Genomic DNA, 25943 nt, shown 5'->3' on the forward strand with positions numbered 1-25943 from the left:
GTTTCCTTACGCCTGGCTCTGGCGAATGGGCATAACTACGCAAATTCTCTTAAGATGCGGATTTTACTGAACGTTACCTCTTGCGCCAGACTTGCCTTCGCCACCTCAGACCAGGCGAAGTTCAATAGAGTAGATAGGAGTTCCTCAAAAAATAGTTGAAAATTTTTCCCAAAGTCCCAAAAAACGCTGGCGACTTTTCATTTTTCAGGGTGATAGGCTGCAGAAGATCGTAATTTTTTTCTGGGTTACACGGCTTTGTCTACATTTCCTAACACGTGGCACATAAACTATAGTAGTAGTGTTGCGATGTGAGCGAAGCAGATGCTAGTACAAATTACTAGTTCAATCGATGAATAGGAACACAGTACTCCTTATACACAAGTGGGTGAAGGTATTGAACTACAACTCTCAAAAAACATACTACACTATATATTCCCTATTTGCTATATATTTTTTGCCTTAGCTTTTCATGGCTGACCTCTACAGTCTGTTGTGCTTTTTCTGATCGTAATTGTTAAGTCTATCGCCACCTTTACGGTCATGTGTAATTGTACGTCTTTTTATTCCGGTCACTGCTGGTTCTGACTTTTGAATGAACGTAGCAGAAGCTATCCGATGGATTAACCTGCAGAACAGGCGTTCGCCACATTGTTTCAAGAGACAGAACTAGTGGTGCCGATTTCAATTAATGTGTAATGAATGTATATTGTAAAGTTGCTTAGGAAAGGGAATGTGTATAGGGATATAAAGGGAGGGTATTTACAGGGGCTTGTATAGTTCTAATGCTGTTTGTAGGGACAGACTGGCCGAACCAAAGAGCCAGGAGAAGTCCCATTGGGCCCATGTATCAGTGGATACTTGAGTCAAACTATCTGTCCTTCCAGTAGTGTAACTAGAAGTTACTGGGCACACACACCAACATATCCAGAGGTTATTCTGTTTTACCAATATATATTGACATTTCTCTTTATTTGGATCTCATGGGGCCCCCCTGCAGCCGAGGGACTGCTTCCTCAATAGTTACGCCCCTGTGTGCTTTATCCTGATATTATGACAATTAACAATTTCTGTATAAGGATAAGGGTGAGTCAAGATAATATGTAAAGGGAAAATACTAGGCTAATAAAAAGGTGAGTAAAGGCAAAATAATTAAGAGTTATCATTTTGAGACTGTGGGGGGTCTAACGTTCGACGGCTTTCCAGCACCCACTTGGATACTGAATGCATATGAAATGTTGCACTGGTTAGACAGCGATGAATTCCATACTGACTGGAGGGCATTGTACTGGTACATCATCCAGTTTCCAAGAGGCAGAAGGCATTGCACTGGCTGGATAGCAGTCGGCTCCATACAAGCAATGTGTAGTGGGAATATGCTAGTCAGCTATTGGCTGGCAGAAGGACGTTTATTAGTCACATAGTAAAGCAGCATTGAATAGAAACCACAACACATACTAGTTATAAGCAAATACTTTATTATTGTTGTTTCCATAGTAGAATATATATATATCACATGACACATACAGTGGCCCTAGAGAGCAGGACCTACACTCTGAGATTGGTTCGGTCATGGTACTTTTGGTAGGGATCGTTGATGTACCAGTTACGTCTCCTCCAGAAGGGGGTTGTCATCTTATCAAGGAGCTTGCTCTGGGTCTTGTTACAGATTACGTGTTCCCGTAGGCGCTTCTTTCTTGCCGCTGATTTTTTCCACAGCTTCTTTTTGTAACCAGCCTGCAGGCATGAAAATATCCAAATATTATTATTGCTACAACATAGTGGAGAAGTCTGCTTACCCCCTTGCTACCTCTCACTCGGATGGGAAACACCTGACATGTTGGATAAATCTCCAAATGCCAAAACCATGGCAATTTTTTAACAGTAACATATTAACAGAGCCGAGATAAGCAGTATTTGCACCCAGGTTGATCCTACTTGGCCCAGCACCCTAAAAATTGTAATAAGACTGTTGAGATTTATCATACTCTGGCCCTTTAAGAATTCAAATGCAACTATACAACATTTAAAACATTACTATTTAATAGGCATGCACAGAATCCAGGATTCGGTCTTTTTAAGCAGGATTCGGATTCGGCCGAATCCTTCTGCCCGGCCGAACCGAATCCTAATTTGCATATGCGAATTAGTGGCGGGGAAGGAAATCTTTTTGTCACAAAACAAGGAAGTAAAAAATGTTTTCATCTTCCCACCCCTAATTGCATATGCAAATTCGGATTCGGGTCGGTATTCGGAGAAAAAACTTGGATCGAGTTTGATGTAATTCGATACGATTTTTCAGGTTGTTTAAATTCCTCCGAGTTGGTAAAATTCACATGAATTCGAGATTTGACCCTTCAGGACCTGCATGTCAGCACCATTGCCTTCGTCATAAAGAGACATGACCCAAAAGATGTGTTATACAGTACCTTTCTTCTAACCCACAGTCCGCAGTGCAGTCTCATAAAGCGATCGACGACAGACTTCACGGTTTTCCTCTTCCCAGAGCGCAAGCCGAAGTAAGTCAGCGACCTGACAGGATGATGCACCATGCTCGGAAGGAGTGGGGTTACCCTGTTATATTAACCACAAAATACAATTACAAATGAAATCAACATCTTCATTATCATACAGCAGCGCCACTTTTTCTATGGGTTTTTGATTCCTGGTCTGTAGCAAATAAACCTTATTAAGCAGTATAGAAGCCATCAAAGAACTGGGAATACTGCCATATTGATTTTAAAGGATAAGTAAACCTTAAAAATAAGTAAATGTAAAATGGATGAGGGGGCTATTCTAAGCAGTTTTGCAGTGTACATTCATTACTTATTTTTAATTCCAAGATATTAAGGGATACATGTACTGAAATTTGTTGCAACAGCACCACCTGCTGGACAGTTTCTCACCAGTCTGACCACCAAGTAGTCAAGGAAGTTGTCAGGAGAAAGAAAGAGCAGCTGATGTTCTTCTGCTTAGGAAAGATTTGAGAGAAGTTTCTAATTATATTTTCCTAAGCAGAAGAACATCAGAGCAGCCTCTTTCTTTCTCCTGACAACTTCCTTGACTACTTGGTGGTCAGACTGGTGGGAAACTGTCCAGCAGGTGGCGCTTTTGCAACAAATTTCATTCATATGAACAGTACATGTATCCCTTAAAGGGATACTGTCACGGAAAAAATTTTTTTCCCCCAAAATGAATCAGTTAATAGTGCTGCTCCAGCAGAATTCTGCATTGAAATCCATTTCTCAAAAGAGCAAACAGATTTTTTTATATTCAATTTTAAAATCTGACATGGGGCTAGACATATTGTCAATTTCACAACTGCCACAAGTCATGTGACTTGTGCTCTGATAAACTTCAATCACTCTTTACTGCTGTACTGCAAGTTGGAGTGATATCACCCCCTCCCTTTTTTCCCCCAGCAGCCAAAAAAACAAAAAAAACAATGGGAAGGTAACCAGATAGCAGCTCCCTTACACAAGATAACAGCTGCCTGGTAGATCTAAGAACAGCACTCAATAGTAAAAACCCATGTCTCACTGAGACACATTCAGTTACATTGAGAAGGAAAAACAGCAGCCTGCCAGAAAGCATTTCTCTCCTAAAGTGCAGGCACAAGTCACATGACCAAGGGCAGCTGGGAAATTGACAAAATGTCTAGCCCCATGTCAGATTTTAAAATTGAATATAAAAAAATCTGTTTGCTCTTTTGAGAAATGGATTTCAATGCAGAATTCTGCTGGAGCAGCACTATTAACTGATGCGTTTTGAAATTTTTTTTTTCCCCATGACAGTATCCCTTTAATATCTTGGAATTAAAAATAAATAAATAATGAATGTACATTACAAAAGTGTTTAGAATAGTACCCTCATCAATTTTATTTTCACTTATTTTTAAAGTTTACTTATCGTTTAATATATATTTAGTCCTGTAGAACAAGATACACAATGATTATAACATTTATTCATTGATATTTATGCATTTATATGGACCACTGAAACACAGATATTAACCGATCAACGGTGAATTAAAAAAAAAAAAAAAAAAAAATGTAATAATGAATATATCTTGCCTATCGAGAATTGATGTATATTGAGTGGTCAGCTGATTTCCAAATGGCGGTTGAAGTGCTGTACATGCAGACAGTTGCGTGGGGCGGCACAACTTGGCGCACAATCCCGAAGCATTTCTTATTTGGTAGGGAATTTTGCGGTTCAGTTCTGACCTCTGGAGAGCTAAGGAGATATGAACAACATCAATTATTGTGAATTTATCAACATAACCACATTTATGTAATGCCATCCTGCCAGTGCCCAGATCTAATGTGGAACAGTCTCTCTTAAGCTAATGAAATTATAATATTTCCTGGTTAATTTAGTAAGAAAAACAATGTTTAAAAGCAAAGATACAAGACAGAGAAGGGGACATGTAAAACTTCTGTAGGGAGGGTTTCACCCCAGTGGTTCAGGCAAGCCCCTTGTCAGGGCTGTTCACGCTTTTTTCAGTTCAGTTGGTTTCAGATAGTTCACCAGAAATAAAGACGTTTTCCAACGACTTTCTATTTGTGATAGTTTTCTAATATTGAGATGTAAAGTTTTGTCTTTCACCTTCTTATGTCTTTATAAAGCAGCTCGGGAGAGGGGGGTCACTGACTTTGTTACTGTTCTAAATTGATCCATTTCTTATCTTTGTCCCTGCTGAGCAGAATCTCTGGGTTTCATTACAGGCAGCTGTTAGAATTGATACAATAGTTGCTAATACTCCAAAGATACTGTGTGGAGAAATGTATCAACTGAGGGGCAGATTTATTAAAGGAACAGTTCAGTGAAAAAATAAAAACCGGGTAAAAAAATAGGCTGTGCAAAATAAATAATGTTTCTAATATAGTTAGTTAGCCAAAAATGTAATGTATAAAGGCTGGAGTGACTGGATGTGTAACATAATAGCCAGAACACTACTTCCTGCTTTTCAGCTCTTGGTTCCACTGATTGGTTACCAGGCAGTAACCATTCTGAGACTTGAGGGGGGGGTTCACATGGGTCATATCTGTTGCTTTTGAATCTGAGCTGAATGCCGACGATCAATTACAAACTCACTGAACAGATATGTCCCATGTGGACCCCCTTACAGTCACTGACTAACTCAGAGTTAGAGAGCTGAAAAGCAGGAAGTAGTGTTCTGGCTATTATGTTAGACATCCAGTGCAGCCCTTGCCTTTTTTCCAGCAGAAATTTCGAACCCAGAACTCGCGGATACAAGTTTTTTTCTTAAATTAGAAACCATTCAAGTTGTGAGTTCATTCATCATCTTTATCCGAGGTATAAAACTCTAAAATTTGACCTTTGATAAATAAGGTATCAACTAAATGTATTGACTAAATGTATCAACTAATGCAGCAAATTGTAACAGATCAAAATGCATCTGTATTATAGAGCTGCCAGACTGAAACACCAGAGACAGGAACATTAGGGATTGTTCACCTTCCAAATACTTTTTCCAGTTCAGTTGTTTTCAGATTGTTCCCCAGAAACAAAGACTTTTTTCAATTACTTTCCATTATTTATTTTTTACTGTTTTAGTTTTTCCAAAATCTAAGTTTAAAGTTGAATGTTCGTGTCTCTGGTGTTTGAGTCTGGCAGCTCAGTAATTCAGGTGCAGACTCTAAACTGTGACAATTTTGCAACATTTAGTTGATCCATTTCTCAGCAGCATCTCTGGAATATTACTAACTATTGTATCAAGTCTAACAGCTGCCTGTAATGAAACTCAGGGATTCTGCTCAGCAGGGACAAAGATAAGAAATGTATCATCATCATTTATTTATATAGCGCTGTCAAGATACGCAGTGCTTTAAATGTATCAATTTTAGAACAGTTTACAGGCTCGGCGACCCCCCTACAAGAGCTGCTTTAGAATGTAAAAAATTACACGTTACACTTCAATACTAGAAAAACGAAGACACATAGAAAATTGAATGTAATTGGAAAAAGTCGTTATTTCTGGTGATCTATCTGAAAACAACTAGTTGTTTAAAGGTGAACAATCCGCTTTAAACTTTAAATTATATATACAATATGATGCATACCTGTTGCACTGCTTTCAGCTTGGAGGGAAAGAGCAGAAAACCTCCTGTAAATAGAGGAAAAAATGAAAATAAATAATATATCTGACCAAATCTGGGCATGTTCCGCCCACCATAAATTGGAACACCACCAAAAATAATTTTTTGCCTAATAATAAAGAGTGTCATTCTGAGTAACTACAAAAAAAACCAAAACAGATTTGCAGCAAGTTGCCTGTTCTACCCCTGTCTGTGCAGGTTTCCCCCCACACCCCAGAAACAAAGGGGATCCTGATAAACCTGCTCGTAGTGTGTATGAATGTGATGGGCCTTAGATTGGGACAGGGCCTGATGCCCAACCACAATGGAATATGTAGGAACTATATAAATAAGGAATAATAAGAATATGAAGCCCAGTGTAGTCAGTAACAGAACTAGGTGGGGGCGGGACGTGCAGCCGCCCCCCCCCCCTCGTCCGTGTGAGTTTTCTCTGTGGCTGCAGCTGACTCCAGCCAGCTGCAACGCACGCGATCTGCTGGGGGGCCCGTTGGGGTGTGGGCCCCCTGTTCCCCCGGTAGTTACGCCCCTGAGTGTAGTGCAATAGAGAATGTCCTCTGTGCCAGGGCTAGAGATCAAGGCCAGGGCTAGAGATAGAGACCAAGGCCAGGGCTAGAGATAGAGACCAAGGCCAGGGCTAGAGATAGAGACCAAGGCCAGGGCTAGAGATGGAGACCAAGGCCAGGGCTAGAGATGGAGATCAGGGCCTAGAGATGGAGATCAGGGCCTAGAGATGGAGATCAGGGCCTAGAGATGGAGATCAGGGCCTAGAGATGGAGATCAGGGCCTAGAGATGGAGATCAGGGCCTAGAGATGGAGATCAGGGCCTAGAGATGGAGATCAGGGCCTAGAGATGGAGATCAGGGCCTAGAGATGGAGATCAGGGCCTAGAGATGGAGATCAGGGCCTAGAGATGGAGATCAGGGCCTAGAGATGGAGATCAGGGCCTAGAGATGGAGATCAGGGCCTAGAGATGGAGATCAGGGCCTAGAGATGGAGATCAGGGCCTAGAGATGGAGACCAGGGGCTAGAGATGGAGACCAGGGCTAGAGATGGAGACCAGGGCTAGAGATGGAGACCAAAGCCAGGGCTAGAGATGGAGACCAAAGCCAGGGCTAGAGATGGAGACCAAAGCCAGGGCTAGAGATGGAGACCAAAGCCAGGGCTAGAGATGGAGACCAAAGCCAGGGCTAGAGATGGAGACCAAAGACAGGGCTAGAGATGGAGACCAAAGCCAGGGCACGAGATGGAGACCAAAGCCAGGGCACGAGATGGAGACCAAGGCCAGGACTAGAGATGGAGACCAGGGCTAGAGATGGAGACCAGGGCTAGAGATGGAGACCAGGGCTAGAGATGGAGACCAGGGCTAGAGATGGAGACCAGGGCTAGAGATAGAGACCAGGGCTAGAGATAGAGACCAGGGCTAGAGATAGAGACCAGGGCTAGAGATAGAGACCAGGGCTAGAGATAGAGACCAGGGCTAGAGATAGAGACCAGGGCTAGAGATAGAGACCAGCGCTAGAGATAGAGACCAGGGCTAGAGATAGAGACCAGGGCTAGAGATAGAGACCAGGGCTAGAGATAGAGACCAGGGCTAGAGATAGAGACCAGAGATAGAGACCAGGGCTAGAGATAGAGACCAGAGATAGAGACCAGGGCTAGAGATAGAGACCAAGGCCAGGGCTAGAGATCAAGGCCAGGGCTAGAGATAGAGATCAAGGCCAGGGCACTGCAGGAAGGCTGTTGACTCCAAATCCTCAGGAGGGAATAATTAAAGGGGGTCAGTAATGTCCAACAACGTCCCGCCCACACGTGTATAGTACATAGTGACAGCCAATCCCAGGCTCTGCTGTCCGTGCCCCATTCTACAGGCAGCTCACTGACTGGCCCCGGGCTGACATCTCCCCCATCCCCTGACCTTGCCCTTTCTCCCAGTGTATCAGTCCGCTGTCACTCCCCGGCCCCTATACCCGTACACTCTGCTCCCTGTCTGCTTCTCATTGTCCCATTCCTGCCCAGTACCTGACAAGCAACACCGGACGCGCCAGAAAAGCTCCGAATTTAGCGCAGGACGCCGCCATGACAGTAAGAAGTCTGCGGGCTGTACCACTGACTAGGGGGAAACAAGAGGCACGTCACAGAAATAGAGCCCCTCCTCTTGACAGGCAGTTGGTACGCGCCACTTCCGGGTTCCCACGTGGGTAAAGTAGAGCACCAGGAGAAACCGGGGGACCGGATTGGCCCACTCCTGCCCGGGCAATGCTGCTGTCTAAGGACGCACCATGGCGGCGCCTGCAGAGCATCTCGTTTGGCTGTTACTCAGCGGAGGAGATCAGGTAGGACCCGGGGATGTCTGTATGTACTGCCCCCTGTGGGCTGGGGAGGGACAGAACCCGGAGGAACCACATGGCACTCAGTTTTGATGCTGCTGTACTTTTATTTTTACTTAGTCTAGCCAGCGTCTGTGTGTGCAACTTCTCTACTACATCTCCCTTACTAACCAGCTCTACTACAGCTCCCTTACTAACCAGCTCTACTACAGCTCCCTTACTAACCAGCTCTACTACAGCTCCCTTACTAACCAGCTCTACTACAGCTCCCTTACTAACCAGCTCTACTACAGCTCCCTTACTAACCAGCTCTACTACAGCTCCCTTACTAGCCAGCTCTACTACAGCTCCCTTACTAACCAGCTCTACTACAGCTCCCTTACTAGCCAGCTCTACTACAGCTCCCTTACTAACCAGCTCTGCTACAGCTCCCTTACTAACCAGCTCTCCTCCTCCTCCACTTACTAACCAACTCATCTCCTCTACTACAGCTCCCTTACTGACCAGCTCTACTACATCTCCCTTACTAACCAGCTCTCCTCCTCTACTACAGCTCCCTTACTTACCAACTCATCTCCTCTACTACATCTCACTTACTAACCAACTCATCTCCTCTACTGCAGCTCCCTTACTGACCAGCTCTACTACATCTCCCTTACTAACCAGCTCTCCTCCTCTACTACAACTCCCTTACTTACCAACTCATCTCCTCTACTACAGCTTCCTTACTAACCAGCTCCCCTCCTCTACTACAGCTCCCTTACTAACCAACTCTCCTACTCCTACTACATCTGGAGACTGTATGTCTCCTATACTGCAGTTTCCTTACTAGTCGCTGACTGTGCTTCACCTCTCCTACAGCTCCCTTTGTAGCCAGAGACTGTTAGTGGGTGATGAATGGCCACTAGAAGCCCAGAGAGCTACAGCTGCTTATGAAGTACAGTGGGGGGCACTTATAAACATTGGGCACATGGCAACAAATCATATTTGTGCTTTCATTGGTCTACCAGCAGCTGTCGGAAATCTATTTGCTAATTGGTTGCCATGGGTTACTATAGAAGACAGCATTGGGTCTCTCAACAAAATAGCATTTTCTTACTGAAACCTTATGGCTTATTTTGTTGGTGAGCCATTACTGTCTTCTATAGTGGAGCCTAAGGGCTCTAACAGACGAGCGTTTTTAGTTGCACTCCCCTGCGTCAAACGCAGGAAAAATGCAACATGCTGCGTCCCAACCTGCGTTCGGCACTTACATGTGTGAGTACAGCCCCATTGATAAGAATTCAGTTTATCTACTCCTGCGCTCCCCTGCGGCTGAATGCATGAAACCGGAACACGGGGGCGCAGCTAAAAACGCTCGCCTGTAAGAGCCTTTACTCAGTGAATGTTATAATAGGAGGACCCCAACACTCGCAAATCTTTTATCACCTCGTTTATATCAGATTGGTTGGAAAGAACAAAACCCCGCTCACTATGAACCACTTTAGTTTTAGTAATCAAGAAAGTCAAGGAATTATGGTTTCAGATAGTTCACCAGAAAAAAAAAAAAAATACATTTTCGATTACTTCCCATTTTCTATTTCTGGCAGTTTTTCTAATATTAAAGTTTGTTTTTTGACCCTCATATCTTTCTGAAGCAGCTCTGGGAGCAGGGTCGTGGGCTCTGTTACTAATTTAAATTAATACTTTAGTGAATACATTTCTTATCTTTGTCCCTGCTGAGCAGAATTGTTATAATTGATACAATAGTTGCTAATACTCCAGAGATGCTGCTGAGAAATGTATCAACTAAATGTATCCAATTGTAACGGTTCAGAATCTGCTCCTGGATTACTGAGCTGTTTATGGAAAAATGGTAAAAATCAAACATGTAAAGTAATTGAAAACAGTCTATTTCTGCTGAATAATCTGAAAACAACTGAACTAAAAAAAGTGTTTGGAGGGTAAACAACCACTTTAAATAATAAATATATACTATATATATGTAGAAAGTAATCCTATTAGGGTGATTTTGTCTAGGAAGGATCTGCTTATATTTTTATTTATTAAATCTGTTAAAGCTACATTCTGATGTACAAAATGAAATGGAGTGTATTTATGGATGCTTAATTATAGAATAATGCAATTAATAGAGGAATATATCCAACAGGGCACTAAACACCAGGGGGTTCAATAGAGTTAGGGAATTTGAATACCCTTTATAACCTGTGATAGTTTGTGTTTTTTAGCTTATGAATAAGTGTATGGCGTAAAATGTGCCGAGCAAATTATTAGCTATGTTTTAATAATGTCGAATGGTTTAACCAAAACTGCTGGTCTGGTTAGCCTGTTCCCTTTAAACCAGATGGTTGGATTTCTCTCTGGGCTGCAGCTTCTGGGCCACCCATCCATGTTGGTGAGTTTTGCTTTGTTGGTGATTGGAAATTTAAGTTATGATTAAAGCGTTGGGACCACTGTTTATGTTGTGTTGGTCCAAACTGATTTCAAGATAATTTTATTAATAGTTACTGGAAGCGGTTATTTTGTATGCAGTGGTCACTTCCCTTAAAGGAGGAGGAAAGGTTAAAACTAAGTAAGCTTTATCAGAAAGTTCTATATAAATACACCAGTAACCCCTCAAAGTAATGCTGCTCTGAGTCCTCTGTCAAAAGAAACTGCATTTCTTTCCTTCTATTGTGTACTCATGGGCTTCTGTATCAGACTTCCTGTTTTCAGCTTAAACCTCCAGGGCTAGGGCTTGAGCATGCTCAGTTTTTCCCTCCCTCCTCCCATCCCTGCTGTAATCTGAGCTCAGAGCTGTATGTGAGCAGGGAGAGCCTAAAATAAATAGTTTTACATTGCCGAAAGAAACAAACCAAACTTTAAATGTAAAAATATATTTTCCACTTATTGTGTACTGGTCCTTTAAATCATCGTTTCATGTGATATGAGGACCAATGGGGCCTACAAAGTGCGAGTAAGTCTGGCGTAACATTGTAGTGTCGATATTAATTCATGATCAGATCGGTGGAATTTCTGCCAGTTGCTTCCTGTTGTTGTTTGTAGGATTCGGGTGCCTCCTATCTCTCGTGATACACAGTCCAGAAATTGTGTGTTTGGGTGAGTGCTCCAGTGAGCTATTAGGAGACCGTTTCCCATAGACTGCTATATGTTCAATAGTCGGTAATTCCTTTTCTCTGTGGTTTTGTTTGAGGAAAGTCACATTAAACAGACTGTCGCATTGCCCCAATTTTGCAGGGCTTTTTGGCCCAAGCAATGAAACTGTCATCTGAAGCTCCGCTTGATCTGTTTCCTTAGGAAGCTGAGTGTGAAAGCCCTGACCAACCCTCGCTATATGGACAGCCTGGGGAATCCTATGATGAACGGCCTGTATGATTTGGCTCTGGGTCCTGCCGACGGTAAAGAAGTTTGCTCCTCCTGCTTTCAGGACTTTACCTCCTGCCCCGGGCACCTGGGACACATTGAGCTGCCCCTGACCGTGTACAACCCGCTGTTCTTTGATGTAAGTATAACAATTCATAGGCACATAAGCTCGCTATCTAATTCCCAAGGCACAATTGTCCCCTTTGGTTAACTCGAGGCAACGACGTGTTCTGTGTTTTTCCACCTTCAGAAACTGTATTTTCTCGTGCGAGGCTCCTGCTTCCACTGCCACTTGCTCACCTGCAACCGCTCGGTTATCCACTTACTGCTCAACCAGCTCAAGCTCCTTGATCGGGGGGTGGAGCATGAAGTCTATGAGCTGGAGAATGTCCTGCACCGGGTAAGTGTCTTGCTTTTCTCTCTAGGACTGTGACAATGGATGTAGTTGGGCTTGACCCGTGTCTCACAACCACTGTATTTACCCACTTGTACCTGCCACCAGGGCTGCCATTAGAAATCTCAGAGCCCCGTACTACAACATTTTCTGGGCCTCACCACCCCACCCACAGGTCTGCTAAGAGAAGAGAATGCTTCTCTGATGCAGCCACCTGTGCTCCTACCCCCCCCCCCCCATCCGATGTCAGCAGCTCACTGAAAGGCCTGGCTAATCAAGAAAGGGCCCACCTTAAAGGAGAACTAAAGACTACGTAAAGAAGTAGCTAGAAATGTTGTACATGATGTTTTGTGCTTCTATACCAGCCCAAGGCAACCACAGCCCTTTAGCAGTAAAGATCTGTGTCTCCAAAGATGCCCCAGTAGCTCCCCATCTTCTTTTCTGCTGATTCACTGCACATGCTCTGTGCTGCTGTCACTTACTGAGCTTAGGGACCCACTCACAATATACAGTACACATAGAATAGAAATGTCACAATATAAGACTGATTAGTAATTAATACAGATAATTACTACATGGCAGCACAGAAACCAGTGCAGTTAGCATCAGAATTTAATAATCGGCAAACCTGTAGCATCAGCTTATATTACAGGGGAAGCTCATTTTCTGCTGGATAATTAGTGACGAGCCCTAAGCTTAGCTTCTCAACAGCTGCTCAGAGCCCACTGAGCATGTGAGTGTCACAGACACTTTCCAAGATGGTGACCCCCTGTGACAAGTTTGAAGTCCTGGATCATTGCTGCTATTTACAAGCTGAAACTTTAGGCTGGGGCAATAAGTTTAGTATGTAAAATATGGCATATTTAGCCATATTAATTTTTAGGGTTTAGTTCTCCTTTAAGATCTAAAACACTCCAGGCCCTGTACAACACCCCCTTCCCCCCTGATGGCGGTCCTGCCCGCTATCCAACCAGATCTGCTGCAGCTTAATCAACCTCCTAATAAAAGCAGAAGTCATGATATCCAAGGGAGGCTGGAAAGCCTATTTTGCACCCATTTGGCCTGTACCACTTGCCCCAGTATACACACTTTTTTGCTGCATTCCAGCCTGCAAACAGTGTTACCATAGTGACAGAGGAAAGAGGCTCTGTATGTATGTATTTATGTATGTATTTATGTATGTATGTATGTGTGTGTGTATATACTATATATATATCGTCCCTTTTATAAAATGTATAATTAAACCATAGAATTCTTAATGAATCAGATGAAAATTGAGCATAGGACTGGCCAGATATGGGATGACTTTGACGTAGTTGGCCAGCTTAAATATATTGCAATATATGGACAAACAATCCCTGTTTTGTTTAAAGGGTAAGGCATTTTTCAGTAGCAGTATGCACAAATGTCTCTGTCTTAAATATATTGATAATGGGTTGAGTGCAGAGGAATCTTGTATTTGTCTATATATATATATATATATATATATATATATATATATATATATATATATATATATATATATATATATATATATATATATATATATATATATATATATATATATATATATATATAACAAACAAGGGAAAGTTGTGCTCACCACTATTTTTTAAAACCATTAGGCTATGAGGGTGTGACCTCAAAATAGTAGTTGACTATATATATATATATATATCTCTTTGTGATCTTTCTTTGCGGATATAATGATATAAAAGGTTGCTGTTCTGTTCTCTATCCCATGAAGGTGCTGGAGGCGAATGCTGCTGCCACCGGCCATGAGATCCAAGAGGAGCTGGAGAACTACACCAGGAAAGTGCTTAAAAAGTATAAGAAGCTCCCAAGAGGCACTTCTGTAAGTTGGACATTGGCATATGATTAGTGCAACTGGGGACAAACTAGAGAAGTGTTTGTAAGGGACAGTCGCTTGGACTAAAGCAATTTATAATAATATTTACTAATATATTGCTCAGTGAAAAATGTTATTTGGCAAGTACTAGAGTCCTGGTACAACATAACTGAAGTTAAAGTTCCACTTCAATGTAAACATAGTACATGTATGGGATCCGTTATCCTGAAACCCATTATCCAGAAAGCGCCAAATTACTGAAAGCCCGTCTCCCATAGACTTCATTATAAGCAAATAATTTAAAATGTTTAAAAATGATTTCCCTTTTCTCTGTAATAATAAAACAGTAGCTTGTACCCAACTAAGATATAATTAATCCGTATTGGAGGCAAAACCAGCCTATTGGGGTTATTTAATGTTTACGTGATTTTCTAGTAGACTTAAGGTATGAAGATCCAAATTACAGAAAGGTCCGTTATCCGGAAAACCCCAGTTCCTGAGCATTCTGGATAACAGGTCCCATACCTGTACAGGGTGGCTCGCGAGTAATATTCTACTGTGGCCACAAGAGGTCACTGTTATTGCAGTAGTTCATGATGGTTCATCTGGTGAACATGTCGGAGCATGTTGAATATATAGCACCAACATATGCTACTGTGTCTCCCTGACCTCACTGAAATAAAGTTTTTAAAGGGATTCTGTGGGAAATAGGGTTTCCACCTTTTCTTTAAAAAAATACCGGCCTTCCTATTTTTCTATGGGTTTTCCCTATAAATAACATTGGCATCAAGCAACATTTTTACCGGCCAGGCCGGTAAAATACCGGCCAGGTGGCAACCCTAGTGGGAAAACGTGTTTTTTTTTTTTTTTTTCAAAACACATCAGTTATTAGTACTGCTCCAGTAGAATTCTGCACTGAAATCCGTTTCTCAAAAGAGCAAACTTTTTTTTATATTTAATTTTGAAATCTGACATGGGGCTAGACATATTGTCGGTTTCCCATCTGCCCCCAGTCATGTGCTCTGATAAACTTCAGTTACTCTTTACTGCTGTACTGCAAGTTAAGGTGGCCATAGACGCAAAGATCCGCTCGTTTGGCAACATCGCCAAAAGAGCGGATCTTTCCCCGATATGCCATTAACGAGCATGGCTATATCGGGGGTAATCTGAACGTTCGGCCTTATGGCCGAATGATCTGATTACGGTGCGCAAAGGGCTCCGGCGGGATTGGTCGGGTCAAAATCAAACCTGTCTGATTGACCAAATGACCGTTCTCCGCCGGACGAAAGATGTCGGCACTCTCCACACACGATCCGAAAATCGTGCGAATCCTCTATTTGTACAATAGGATCTGTGCATCTACAGCCAGCTTTAGTGTGATATCACCGCCTCCCCCCCCCCCAGTAGCCTAACAACAGAACAATGGGAAGGTAACCAGATAGCAGCTCCCTAACACAAGATAACAGCTGCCTGGTAGATCTAAGAACAACACTCAATAGTAAATCCCGGTCCCACTGCGACACATTCAGTTACATTGAGTAGGAGAAACAACAGCCTGTCAGAAAGCAGTTCCATCCTAAAGTGCTGGCTCTTTCTGAAAGCACATGACCAGGCAAAATGACCTGAGATGCACCTACACACCAATATTACAACTAAATACACTTGCTGGTTCAGGAATGACATTTTATATTGTAGAGTGAATTATTTGCAGTGTAAACAGTGTAATTTAGAAATAAAAACGACACCATAAAAATCATGACCGAATCCCTTTAATAACTGTCCCGTTAAGACAATAGCCATAGAGGGTAACACTGTTTTTGTTTGTAGTGCCAGGTGAAGAATACGTGTGTGACCAGAAACCGGCTGATTGGAAACTTCTGGAAAAAGCAAATGGTTTCCGCAAAGTGTCCCAACTGCAAGTGAGTAGCATTAAAGGGATAGCGAAAGTAAAATCTATGTTGTGTCTACGCAACTGAACAAACAGGCATTCTTCCAACATCCCACTCACACTGGCCCTCAGACGGGAGTCTAGGAGAAGCAACAGCAGGATGATGGGAGTTGCAGATCGTTTTGACTATGTTTGAGTACATGTTTCACAGTTAAAGGGCGTGTGTCATCCAGAACATTACAGGGATTTCTTTGCATTTAAATGTAAAGGAATTGTTCAGTATACAAATACAATCTGGGTAAATAGGCTGTGCAAATAAAAAATGTAATGTATAAAGGCTGGTGTGACTGGATGTCTAACATAATAGCCAGAACACTACTTCCTGCTTTTCAGCTCTCTTGGTTTCACTGATTGGTTACCAGGCAGAAATCATTCAGAGACTTGAGGGGGGGGTCACATGGGTCATATCTGTTGCTTTTGAATCTGAGCTGAATGCTAAGGATCAATTGCAAACTCACTGAACAGTTATATCAGATGTGCCCCCCCCCCTTATAGTCACTGACTAACTCAGAGTTAGAGAGCTGAAAAGCAGGAAGTAGTGTTCTGGCTATTATGTTGGACATCCAGTCACTCCAGCCTTTATACATTAAGTTTTTTGGCTAACTAACTATATTAGATACATTTTTTATTTTGCACAGCCTAATTTACCCAGTTTTTATTTTTATGCTGAACTGTTCCTTAAGGGCAGAGACGCACACTGCGATTCGGGGATATTAGTCGCCCGGTGACCAATCTCGTCGTCTTTGGGGTGACTGCCCCCACTGCCTTCCCGCCGGGTTTTCATTTGGAGGGGTTGAACTTGATGGACTTGATGTGTTTTTTTTTTCAACCCGATTTAACGATGTAGAATGAAAATCGCCGGCGGGATGGCGCTCTGAGCAGGAAACTTCGAAAAACGAAGCTCACTGAGTGGCATCCCGCTGGCTAGATTGAAAATCGCAGGACAGGCAGTTTGGGGAGATTAGTCACCCGGAAGAAGATGAGATTTATCGCCATGCGACTATTCTCCCCAAATCGCATTGTGTGTCTCTGCCCTTACTTTTACTCTTCACTGGTACAAACAGTGTTTCTAAGGCTCAAATACAGTTTTTGGCTTATTTTGTCATCACCGGTTTTATTTTTTAGCTAATTGTTGCCTTTTACCCCCTTTTTAGGGCACCGAGGTCGGTTGTAAGGAAAGAACACAACAGCAAGCTGACTATAATAATGTCTTCCAAACCAAGTTCCTCTTCTAAAGGGGGTGCCACGCCGGCAGAGGGGGATATGGATGGTAAGTGAGCGCCTTTACCCTAATCAGAAGCCACATTAGCACTGTGAATAGATTCAACGGGAGGGAGCAGACCCTGTAAAGGGATTCTGATTCTCATGAAAATGCTTTTGCGTGTCTCTATCCTCCAGTACTATCGACCCCACTCCCCTAGTGATTCATTAGCTTGGGGTGTCTACTGATCCCCTGTATCAGGCTAATGCTCATTACCAAGCAAGTGTACCTTTGTCTCTTTCAGTGATTGACAGCACTCAGTTAGCAAAACGTGGATATCTGACTCCCAACACCACCAAGGAACTTATCATGGAGCTTTGGAAGAATGAAGGTAAGGGGAGGCTAATCTATGAAAATTCATCATGGTACAGCCCCTAGAGTAGCTATAGGTGTCCTTTGCCTCTCCAGCTATTGTGCAGCTGCAACTACCAGCAACGTGCAGAGAGTTGTAACTTTGCAGCATCTGGAGCAATGATTTTCTTTCTTACCCCCTGTGCAATATTATTGCCCCCTGTTTCACTTGATTTAGTTAAATTCAACAATAACAATGGATTTTACAATCCCTGGCACAGTTAACCAATCAGATCTATGCTTTGTGTATTCTAACTGTAACCGACCTGATGATTTGCTGCTATGGGTTATGAATTCAAAAATACTGCTCATAATGAAGGTTAACCCCAGTTTTCATTGTCCCCCCACAGGCTTTTTCCTACAGCATCTCTTTTCTGGAATAACGGGCGGTGGGGAATCCGCGTTTACTCCGGACACGTTTTTCCTAGACATTATTGTTGTCCCTCCCTCGAGGTAAATGATCTTAATAGTCTGTGTATGGGTGGGAAATATTAAAATGAGCTGTGCCAAATCTGCTAGTTGCTATGGCAGACAAAAACTGCAGGAATATAAGAAAATGGTTTTGTAGATTCAAGGGCAACTAACCTATCGCTCCGTAAACTGAGCTTGACTCAAAAAAATAAAAATAAATCTAGTACTTCCCTGAATGGTCCGTCTGGCAGTCTCTGTAAAGCAGAGACTCTTTTTTTAAAGGTAAGATTTATTTCTTTTTTTTAAACACACAGCAATCAGACATACAACAAATAAGTACACTCGCAGACTAAACTGTACAAGTTTGGCAGGATGAAAACATGGCACAGGCTATCACCAAGCATAACACAATACAGTGATCGAGCAGTTGAGATGGACACTATCAAACTCAGGTGAACTTTACATCTGAAGGCTAGGTCGGGGCCTTCGAGGATATGTAGGATAGCTAACCATGAAGGATTTCATAATAGGAGATGGACTTGGTTAAGACTTGCTATAGAGGGGTCGGGTCAATGTCATTCCACAATCCCCAAATTTTATCAAATTTTGTTGGTGTTCCCCTAACTTCGTAGGTGAGCTTATATAGGGGTACTGCTTTGTTAACCAGTTGTATCCAAGCATTAAGAGAGGGTGAGAGGTGACCCATCCAGTGAAGGGCTACAGTTTTTTTCGCATAAAATAGGATACGAAAAGAGATTCGAGTATAATTAGCTGGGATTATCTCTTCTAGGAAATTATTCTCGGAAAGTCAAGATTGTCCGCTAGATAGTTTACGACTTGTGTCCAAAAGCTCAATATGTAGTGGCATTCCCAGATTAAATGGAAGAAATCCGCAGCTTGCTGGTGACACCTGGGACAGGAGTCGCAGGGGATCTGGCCCATCAGTTTGAGTCGTGTGGGAGTTATGTAAATATGATGCATAATTTTATATTGTATTAGTTTGTCTTTCAACGATATCAGGCCAGTGTATATATGATCTGTTGCTTCGTCCCAGTTATCCTGCTCAAGGCTTCAATTTTGGTATTCCACCAGTCTTGTGCTGAACGAAAAGGTTTGGGGCCGGATAAAAGGAATTGCTGGTAGAGCCGGGACACCAGCTTTGCTGGGTTGGGATCATGAAGAATTTCTTCTATGACTAGACAGGATTGCTGGGGAGTAAGACTGTTAAATTGGGAGTGGAAGGCATGTCGTAATTGTAGGTACTTAAATAATGGAATATGTGTTGGCTGGCACTTTTGTTGAAGTGTGCAAAGGGTGGCAAAGGTATGATTCTCAAGGAGGTCCTTCAAGCATTTAATGCCTTGCCTTGGCCAGAAAACAGTGTTGCAAGGATCTAAAGTGATTTAGATAGGAATTCCCCCAGAGTGGGAGGTGAGGGGATAGGAGGGGTGGTGAATGGCCCAAAAGTTTGAGAGCTATCAGCCAGGCCTTCTGTGGGGTAGTCAGTGTCGTCGGTAATGGGCCAGAATCCCTGGGACTCCGATAGGGAAAATTGCGGAGACCTTCCCACGAGGATAGTAAAAGAGCTTGTAACTGCGAGTTTGGTTTATATGGGTCAGGGTTAAAGCACCAGTGGAGGTAATATACTTGTGAAGCTATGAAATACCAATGGAAGTTGGGGAGGGCCAGACCTCCCACGTCGCATGTTGCACACAGCTTTGACCAAGCGATTCTGGGTGTTTTATTGTTCCAGAGGAAGGGGATCACGATTTGGTTTATACTTTTAAAGTATTTTTTGGGGATATATATTGGCGCATTATGGAGTAGGTAGAGAATTTTGGGGAGGTAAATCATTTTAATGACATTTACTCTACCCCAGAGAGACAGAGGGAGTTTAGTCCATCGATTTAAGGTATTGGTCAGATTAATTAAAATTGGGTCGAGGTTTAAGGTAGTGTATTTTGTGAGATCTGCATGGACTATCACTCCTAGGTACTTGAATTGGGTGGCCCATTCGAGAGGGGTCTCTTGTGGTAGAGATCGAGGTTGGTCAGGGTCAATGGGGATTAAAACTGATTTTTCCCAGTTAACACGTAGTCCAGAGAATGAGCCAAAGCGGTTGACCAGGTCCAGGAGGGCCTTAAGAGAATCATTGGGATCTGCCAAATATATAAGGAGGTCATCTGCAAAAAGGGATATTTTTTCCTGAATAGTGCCATAGGTTAAACCCTTGATTAAAGGAGACTGTCTGGTCAGTATTGCTAGTGGTTCTATTGCTAGGGCAAATAGAATTGGGGAAAGGGGGCAACCCTGCCGTGTTCCCCTTGTTAGTAAGAAAGGGGGGGAAATATGGCCATTAACTCTCACGTGTGCCGTGGGGTTCTTGTAGAGAAGTTTGATCCAGGATATGCATCTAGGAAAGCAGAGACTTTTAGTGATGTTGTCCCATTATCTTCATCCATAAAATCCTTTTTAGCATTGTATTCCATGGAAAATATTACTTATATATGATATTGATTTACAAGAGAATTTATATTGTTATATTTAACAAACCGCTATTTCTAATGTAACCATAACATAATAATTATCTGAATGAAAAGCATGAAATAGGAGGGAGATTTAGACCAGCTGTTTGTGGACAGTGTCTTGAGATCTACTGATCATCAACTAAAGGTCTACTGGTAGATCCCCACATTTTGGGCACCCCTGCTGTAAAGTGATCAGAATGCAACTGCACAGAGGAAGCAAGAGCACCACCTACAGGCAGCATATAAATAACTGTATACATTTATTTGTGCAGCTGGAAAAACTGTTGTCATACCTCACCCAGATGTATTCCTCTTACATGGAAGATAATCATTTGTCAAATATTGATTGTCTTGTACTATTAAGATCTACCTGTGTTACCTGTTACCATTGTTTGTGCTCAGGACCCCATTGAGGGTCATTAAATGGTTATGGATAATTGTATACAAGGTCACAACAGTCTCCCTGCTATAGATCTGGGGATATTTAAACAGTAAATAAGAACTGATCCTAATAGCGTCACTCTGAGCCACTCAAATTACTTTTTTTTCCAACCTAACTTACTATGTATGAGAGTTACCCCAAAATTGCCCTGCAGGTACAGAACGTCTATTCTTTCTCTCGATTAGAATGTTATACAGCAGGCAGCAGAACAAATTTTACGTTTATTTACAATGGTTGTGCCTTTGCAGAACTCCAATAGCGATTTCAAAAAGGAAATCCGTGATCACTGATTTCTCTTTTGAAACCAGAAGCTCTTGTGTTTTCAATCTTTGCTCAGGGTACTTTACAGCACAGAGTGGGAGTCACTGACTAACTCAGAGTTAGAGAGCTGAAAAGCAGGAAGTAGTGTTCTGGATATTATGTTACACATCCAGTCACTCCATCATTTATACATTACATTTTTGCCTAACTATATTTTTTATTTTGCACAGCCTATTTACTATGAACAATTATTTTAAAGGGCCACAGGCAGCCTGTCTGCTTCCAGCTGTACTGATTTTAGCCCTCCTCACCCCGCAGGTTCCGACCAGTCAATCGCCTTGGGGATCAGATGTTCACCAATGGTCACACGATTAACCTGCAGTCTGTCCTCAAAGACATCTCCACTATACAGAAACTGCTGGCTGTGATGGCTCAGGATCAGGAGCAGACGCCTGAGCTCACTGAATCAGGGATGAACTTGGTAAGTGACTTTGAAGAAGCTGGGGATATTTGGGCGAGTTTGGTACCCCTGCCAAGAGGACCAAGATGTGATATTCATAAGTTGCCTTGGGATATTGGAATGGGTCAAATTGCACCCATGTTGCTATTTAGTCCCTGCTACTTGTTCCCAAATAACAGGACAGACTCTTTGTTTTCTCAGAAGGAAGCCGAGGTTACGGAAAATATTGATCGTTCTTTTCTGGCCACCTTGACGGGCCTGTCCCTTACGGATAAGCTTTACAACTCCTGGGTCCGGCTGCAGAGTCACGTCAATATCGTCTTTGACAGCGACATGGACAAGCTCATGTCCGACAAGTACCCGGGAATCCGCCAGGTCTGTACATCCAAACGCAGTGTCGGTGTAACGTCCGCTAACCAATGGGAGCTGCCAGACACATTGCTTGTATAGGGATGTCAGATGTTTCCTGCTTTTTGCAATGGCCGTTCCTACTGTGCTGCTTCATTTTCTCTTGAGTTGGTCATTGTAAGGCTGCAAATTTTGTAATATTGTCTTTATTAGTTTTACAACATGTACAACAGTTTGCAGACACTGTTTAAGTCTGTTTAATGACTCTTCATGTTAGGCCATAAATTTAAAGGGGAGCTGTGTTTGAGTAGCGTTTATTTATGACTGGTATGTAACTACACGAGCAACTGCATTCTTGGTGGTTGTAACTGATTCTCCAGCTGTTTGTTTTGGATACTGCCTTGGCCAACAAGAGCCTAGTAGCAAATATTATTAATATAAATAGGCAGACTTATATGAATTTGCAAACATGAGACACCCTTTTTCTGTTATCTCTCTATCTCTTACCCTTAAAATTTCTGGAAACCACTATGTTAGTCTAGAGATGAGTTTAAGGCACAGGGTCTGTTCGCTTCAGGTCTTGTAACCTATAGCAACCAATCTAAAGTTTGCTTTGGGATGCTATGGCTTAGAGCCTTTCTTCTTGTTATTATCAAACCACTTAATATGGGATTCCCGTTAGGATAGCTGCATCTTTCCGACAGATTACATAAAAGAATTCAAGGTCAAGTAAAACCTACTATTCGGTGAACTTTTCCAGGGTAATAATGAGTCTGATTTTGAACATTCCCAGTATTGCAGCACAAGGTGTGTGTTGCTTAAACAAGTCGCTGCATTGTTCCTATAGGTCCTGGAGAAGAAAGACGGTCTGTTTCGGAAGCACATGATGGGGAAACGAGTGGATTTCGCAGCTCGCTCTGTTATCTGCCCCGACATGTACATCAACACTAACGAAATTGGAATCCCTATGGTGAGACATTGTGCTCTAGATCTCTCATCTGCTGCCAGGAACTTATAATGCCATGCTCTTCTGTTGCTGGGGACCTCTGGGTAGCAACATTATCTTCCTGTTGCAGGGTAGATTTTCCTGGTTTATCACTTTATATTGATAGCAAAATAACCCTACAGTAAAGGATAATTGTATATGATTATTAGGTTTATTTAACAGAAGAAATTACAGAGTATTGTCCATAAGGACTAACTATATTTTCCTTCCTAAAGGTGTTTGCCACTAAGCTGACGTACCCCCAACCAGTTACTCCCTGGAATGTGCAGGAGTTGAGAAAGGCTGTACTAAACGGACCCAATGTCCACCCGGGTGCCTCTATGGTGATCAATGAGGACGGGTCTCGCACCATATTGAACTCTACTGATTCATCCCAGAGGGATGCTGTAGCAAAGCAACTACTCACCCCATCCACTGGCACACAGACTCTGAATGCTAAAATTGTGAGTTATCTGGGTGTAGAGATTGGACAGGCAGAGTGGGGTGTCTGGGGTGTGCTCCCCTGCTGCAGTTCTGCCTCCTGTGTCTCTGAATGCATTGCACCCAGCACGTTGCTGAAGTAGAAGAAGCACAGCTACACTGATTTGGCAAGTTACACCTTCGAAGTGTATCTCTTGAGTGCTCCTACTTGGAACAAGCGCTCAAAAATGCAGTTGCAGCAGTCACTTTGTAACCACTGCCAACATTGCATGAATAAAGTGCACTCATCATCCTCATCATCATTTATTTATATAGCGCTGTCAAGATGCACTCACAGGCCTGTTACCTGTTAAGGAATATGAAAGCTACTGGGTTATGACATACTATCAGTGGCATAGCTATAGTGTGCCAGGCCCCCCTGCAAAAAAAACTTTTTTGGGGGCCCGTCGCACTCCGATCCCCATTCTCTCGCCCACTTCATGTCTCTCCTCTCCCCTGCCCACATTCATTCCCACCCGACTTGCGTCCCCCTTCCTCGCATCAAGTAAGGGTAGAACTACATGGACGATTTTTATGCGTTTTTGGCGAATGCGACACGCTGCGCCAAAACGCAGGCGTCCAGTCGGATGCGTTGGAAAACAAGGTAAGCAACAGCAACGCCAGATGGTGTCGCAGCGTTCATCCAACGTGACACGACTGTCGGATGCAGATGCTGCATGCTGTGTCTGCATCCGACAGTCGTGTCTTGTCGCGTCGGATGAAAGATGCGACACCATCCGACACTTGTATGTCTTCCGTTCCATCGCATCCGACTTGATGCCTGAGTTTTGGTGTGTCTCATCCGCTGAAAACGCATGAAAATCATCCATGTAGTTCTACCCTTAGAGAGCAGCTGGGCCAGGGTTTTTTTTAATTCGCTACAGAGAGAGACCCCACAGTTCGGGCCCCCCTATTCCCTATGCCCCCCTGGGCCTGCTTCCTCTATAGTTACGCCACTGTATACTATAGTAATGACCTTAAGAGCTGAGTAGAACAATGCATGCCGTAACAAATTAATACTTTTTTTTTTTTTTCTACTGTAGGTGTGTCGACATGTGAAAAACGGGGATGTGCTTCTCCTGAACCGACAGCCCACCCTGCACAGGCCTTCCATCCAGGCCCATAAAGCCCGTATTCTCCCGGGGGAGAAGGTGCTCAGGCTGCACTATGCCAACTGTAAGGCATACAATGCTGACTTCGATGGGGATGAAATGAACGCACATTTCCCCCAAAGCGAGCTGGGCCGGGCTGAAGCCTACACCATCGCGTGTACTGATGAGCAGTACTTGGTGCCTAAGGTACCGCCTCACTTTGTGTCTGCGGCGCTTCTGTGTTAAATATATTCAGGCAACTATTGTGAAAATGAAAATTTAATATAAGCTTCAGCATACAGAAATACGAAACTTTATAAATATAATCAATTAAATATTCAGGTTTAATTTCTGAAATTAAGTTTATCTTCACTTTCCCTCTCTCTCAGTGTCTATTTCTCTTCATTCTGTCTTCATGCAGCAGTTGGGTGTCAGATATTCATTGACAGTTAGATCCAATATATCTTATAGGGGGTTTCCTTTCCTAGCAGATGTATTAGAGCTCACTCACATAACTGATTCCAGTACAAGCAAAATCTAACAAAATAACTGCCTTTTGCACGAATCCTGCATGTAGAAAGACATGTTAAATTTAAAACATTTCTTCTTTCAGTATGAGGAAGCTTACATTAAATTTTAATTTTCACGATGGTTCCCCTTTAAACGGTTGAAGGCATGGCTGTTTTTTTTTTTTTTTTAAATCTCTTATTTTTCAAAAACAGATGCATAGACAGAGAATAATAAGGCATGGCTGTTTTATACATTTTACTATGCTTTGCAATTTGAGCTTAGAAAGATCAGTAAAGTTAATTTGTCTGTTGAGTGATGAAGTATTCTGAACTTTCCTGTTACTTCTGGTAGGATGGTACACCCCTCGCCGGCTTAATTCAAGATCATATGGTGTCTGGTGCAAACATGACCATACGCGGCTGCTATTTTACCAGGGAACAGTATATGGAACTGGTTTATCAAGGGCTGACGGATAAGAAAGGCAGAGTAAAACTCCTCCCACCAGCTATCCTAAAACCCCACCGACTCTGGACAGGAAAGCAGGTAAAGTATAATATTAGTACATGTCTACACCAGACTCAAAACCATAAGTCACCCATAGCAGCCAACTGGTATATAGCATTTTTTCCCCCTAAAGTAACAAAAAAGCATTTTAAAGGAGCACTAAAGCGTACCTAAAAAAGTATATAGAAATGTTGTACATGATGTTTTGTGCTTCTGTATCAGCCCAAGGCAACCACAGCCCTTTAGCAGTAAAGATCTGTGTCTCCAAAGATGCCCCAGTAGCTCCCCATCTTTTCTGCTGATTCACTGCA

The 25943-nt window shown here is 42.7% G+C and overlaps 2 protein-coding genes across 2 annotated transcripts in view; one reads left to right on the forward strand and one right to left on the reverse strand.

The window, feature by feature from the left end:
* Window positions 1-1454: 1454 nt before the first annotated feature.
* Window positions 1455-8277, reverse strand: mrpl35.L (mitochondrial ribosomal protein L35 L homeolog). Its single transcript, XM_018227835.2, has 5 exons — window positions 8139-8277; window positions 6084-6127; window positions 4071-4233; window positions 2427-2571; window positions 1455-1734 (listed from the first exon to the last, which is right to left on the reverse strand). The coding sequence occupies exons 1-5, from the start codon at window positions 8195-8197 to the stop codon at window positions 1546-1548; spliced, it is 600 nt and encodes a 199-aa protein (XP_018083324.1). The 5' UTR covers window positions 8198-8277; the 3' UTR covers window positions 1455-1545.
* Window positions 8278-8349: 72 nt separating this feature from the next.
* Window positions 8350-25943, forward strand: part of polr1a.L (polymerase (RNA) I polypeptide A L homeolog) — a gene marked incomplete at its 5' end in the record, with an annotated part of 54562 nt that continues 36968 nt past the window's right edge. The window contains 14 exon segments of the mRNA NM_001088713.1: window positions 8350-8452; window positions 11744-11948; window positions 12060-12209; window positions 13951-14058; window positions 15880-15971; window positions 17155-17270; window positions 17506-17592; window positions 17963-18065; window positions 21573-21735; window positions 21916-22089; window positions 22910-23032; window positions 23284-23511; window positions 24571-24825; window positions 25480-25671. Of these exon segments, the coding sequence (NP_001082182.1) occupies window positions 8376-8452; window positions 11744-11948; window positions 12060-12209; window positions 13951-14058; window positions 15880-15971; window positions 17155-17270; window positions 17506-17592; window positions 17963-18065; window positions 21573-21735; window positions 21916-22089; window positions 22910-23032; window positions 23284-23511; window positions 24571-24825; window positions 25480-25671 (2073 nt within the window).

The sequence above is a fragment of the Xenopus laevis genome, chromosome 1L, assembly GCF_017654675.1.
Source record: "Xenopus laevis strain J_2021 chromosome 1L, Xenopus_laevis_v10.1, whole genome shotgun sequence".
Classification (NCBI taxonomy): domain Eukaryota; kingdom Metazoa; phylum Chordata; class Amphibia; order Anura; family Pipidae; genus Xenopus; species Xenopus laevis.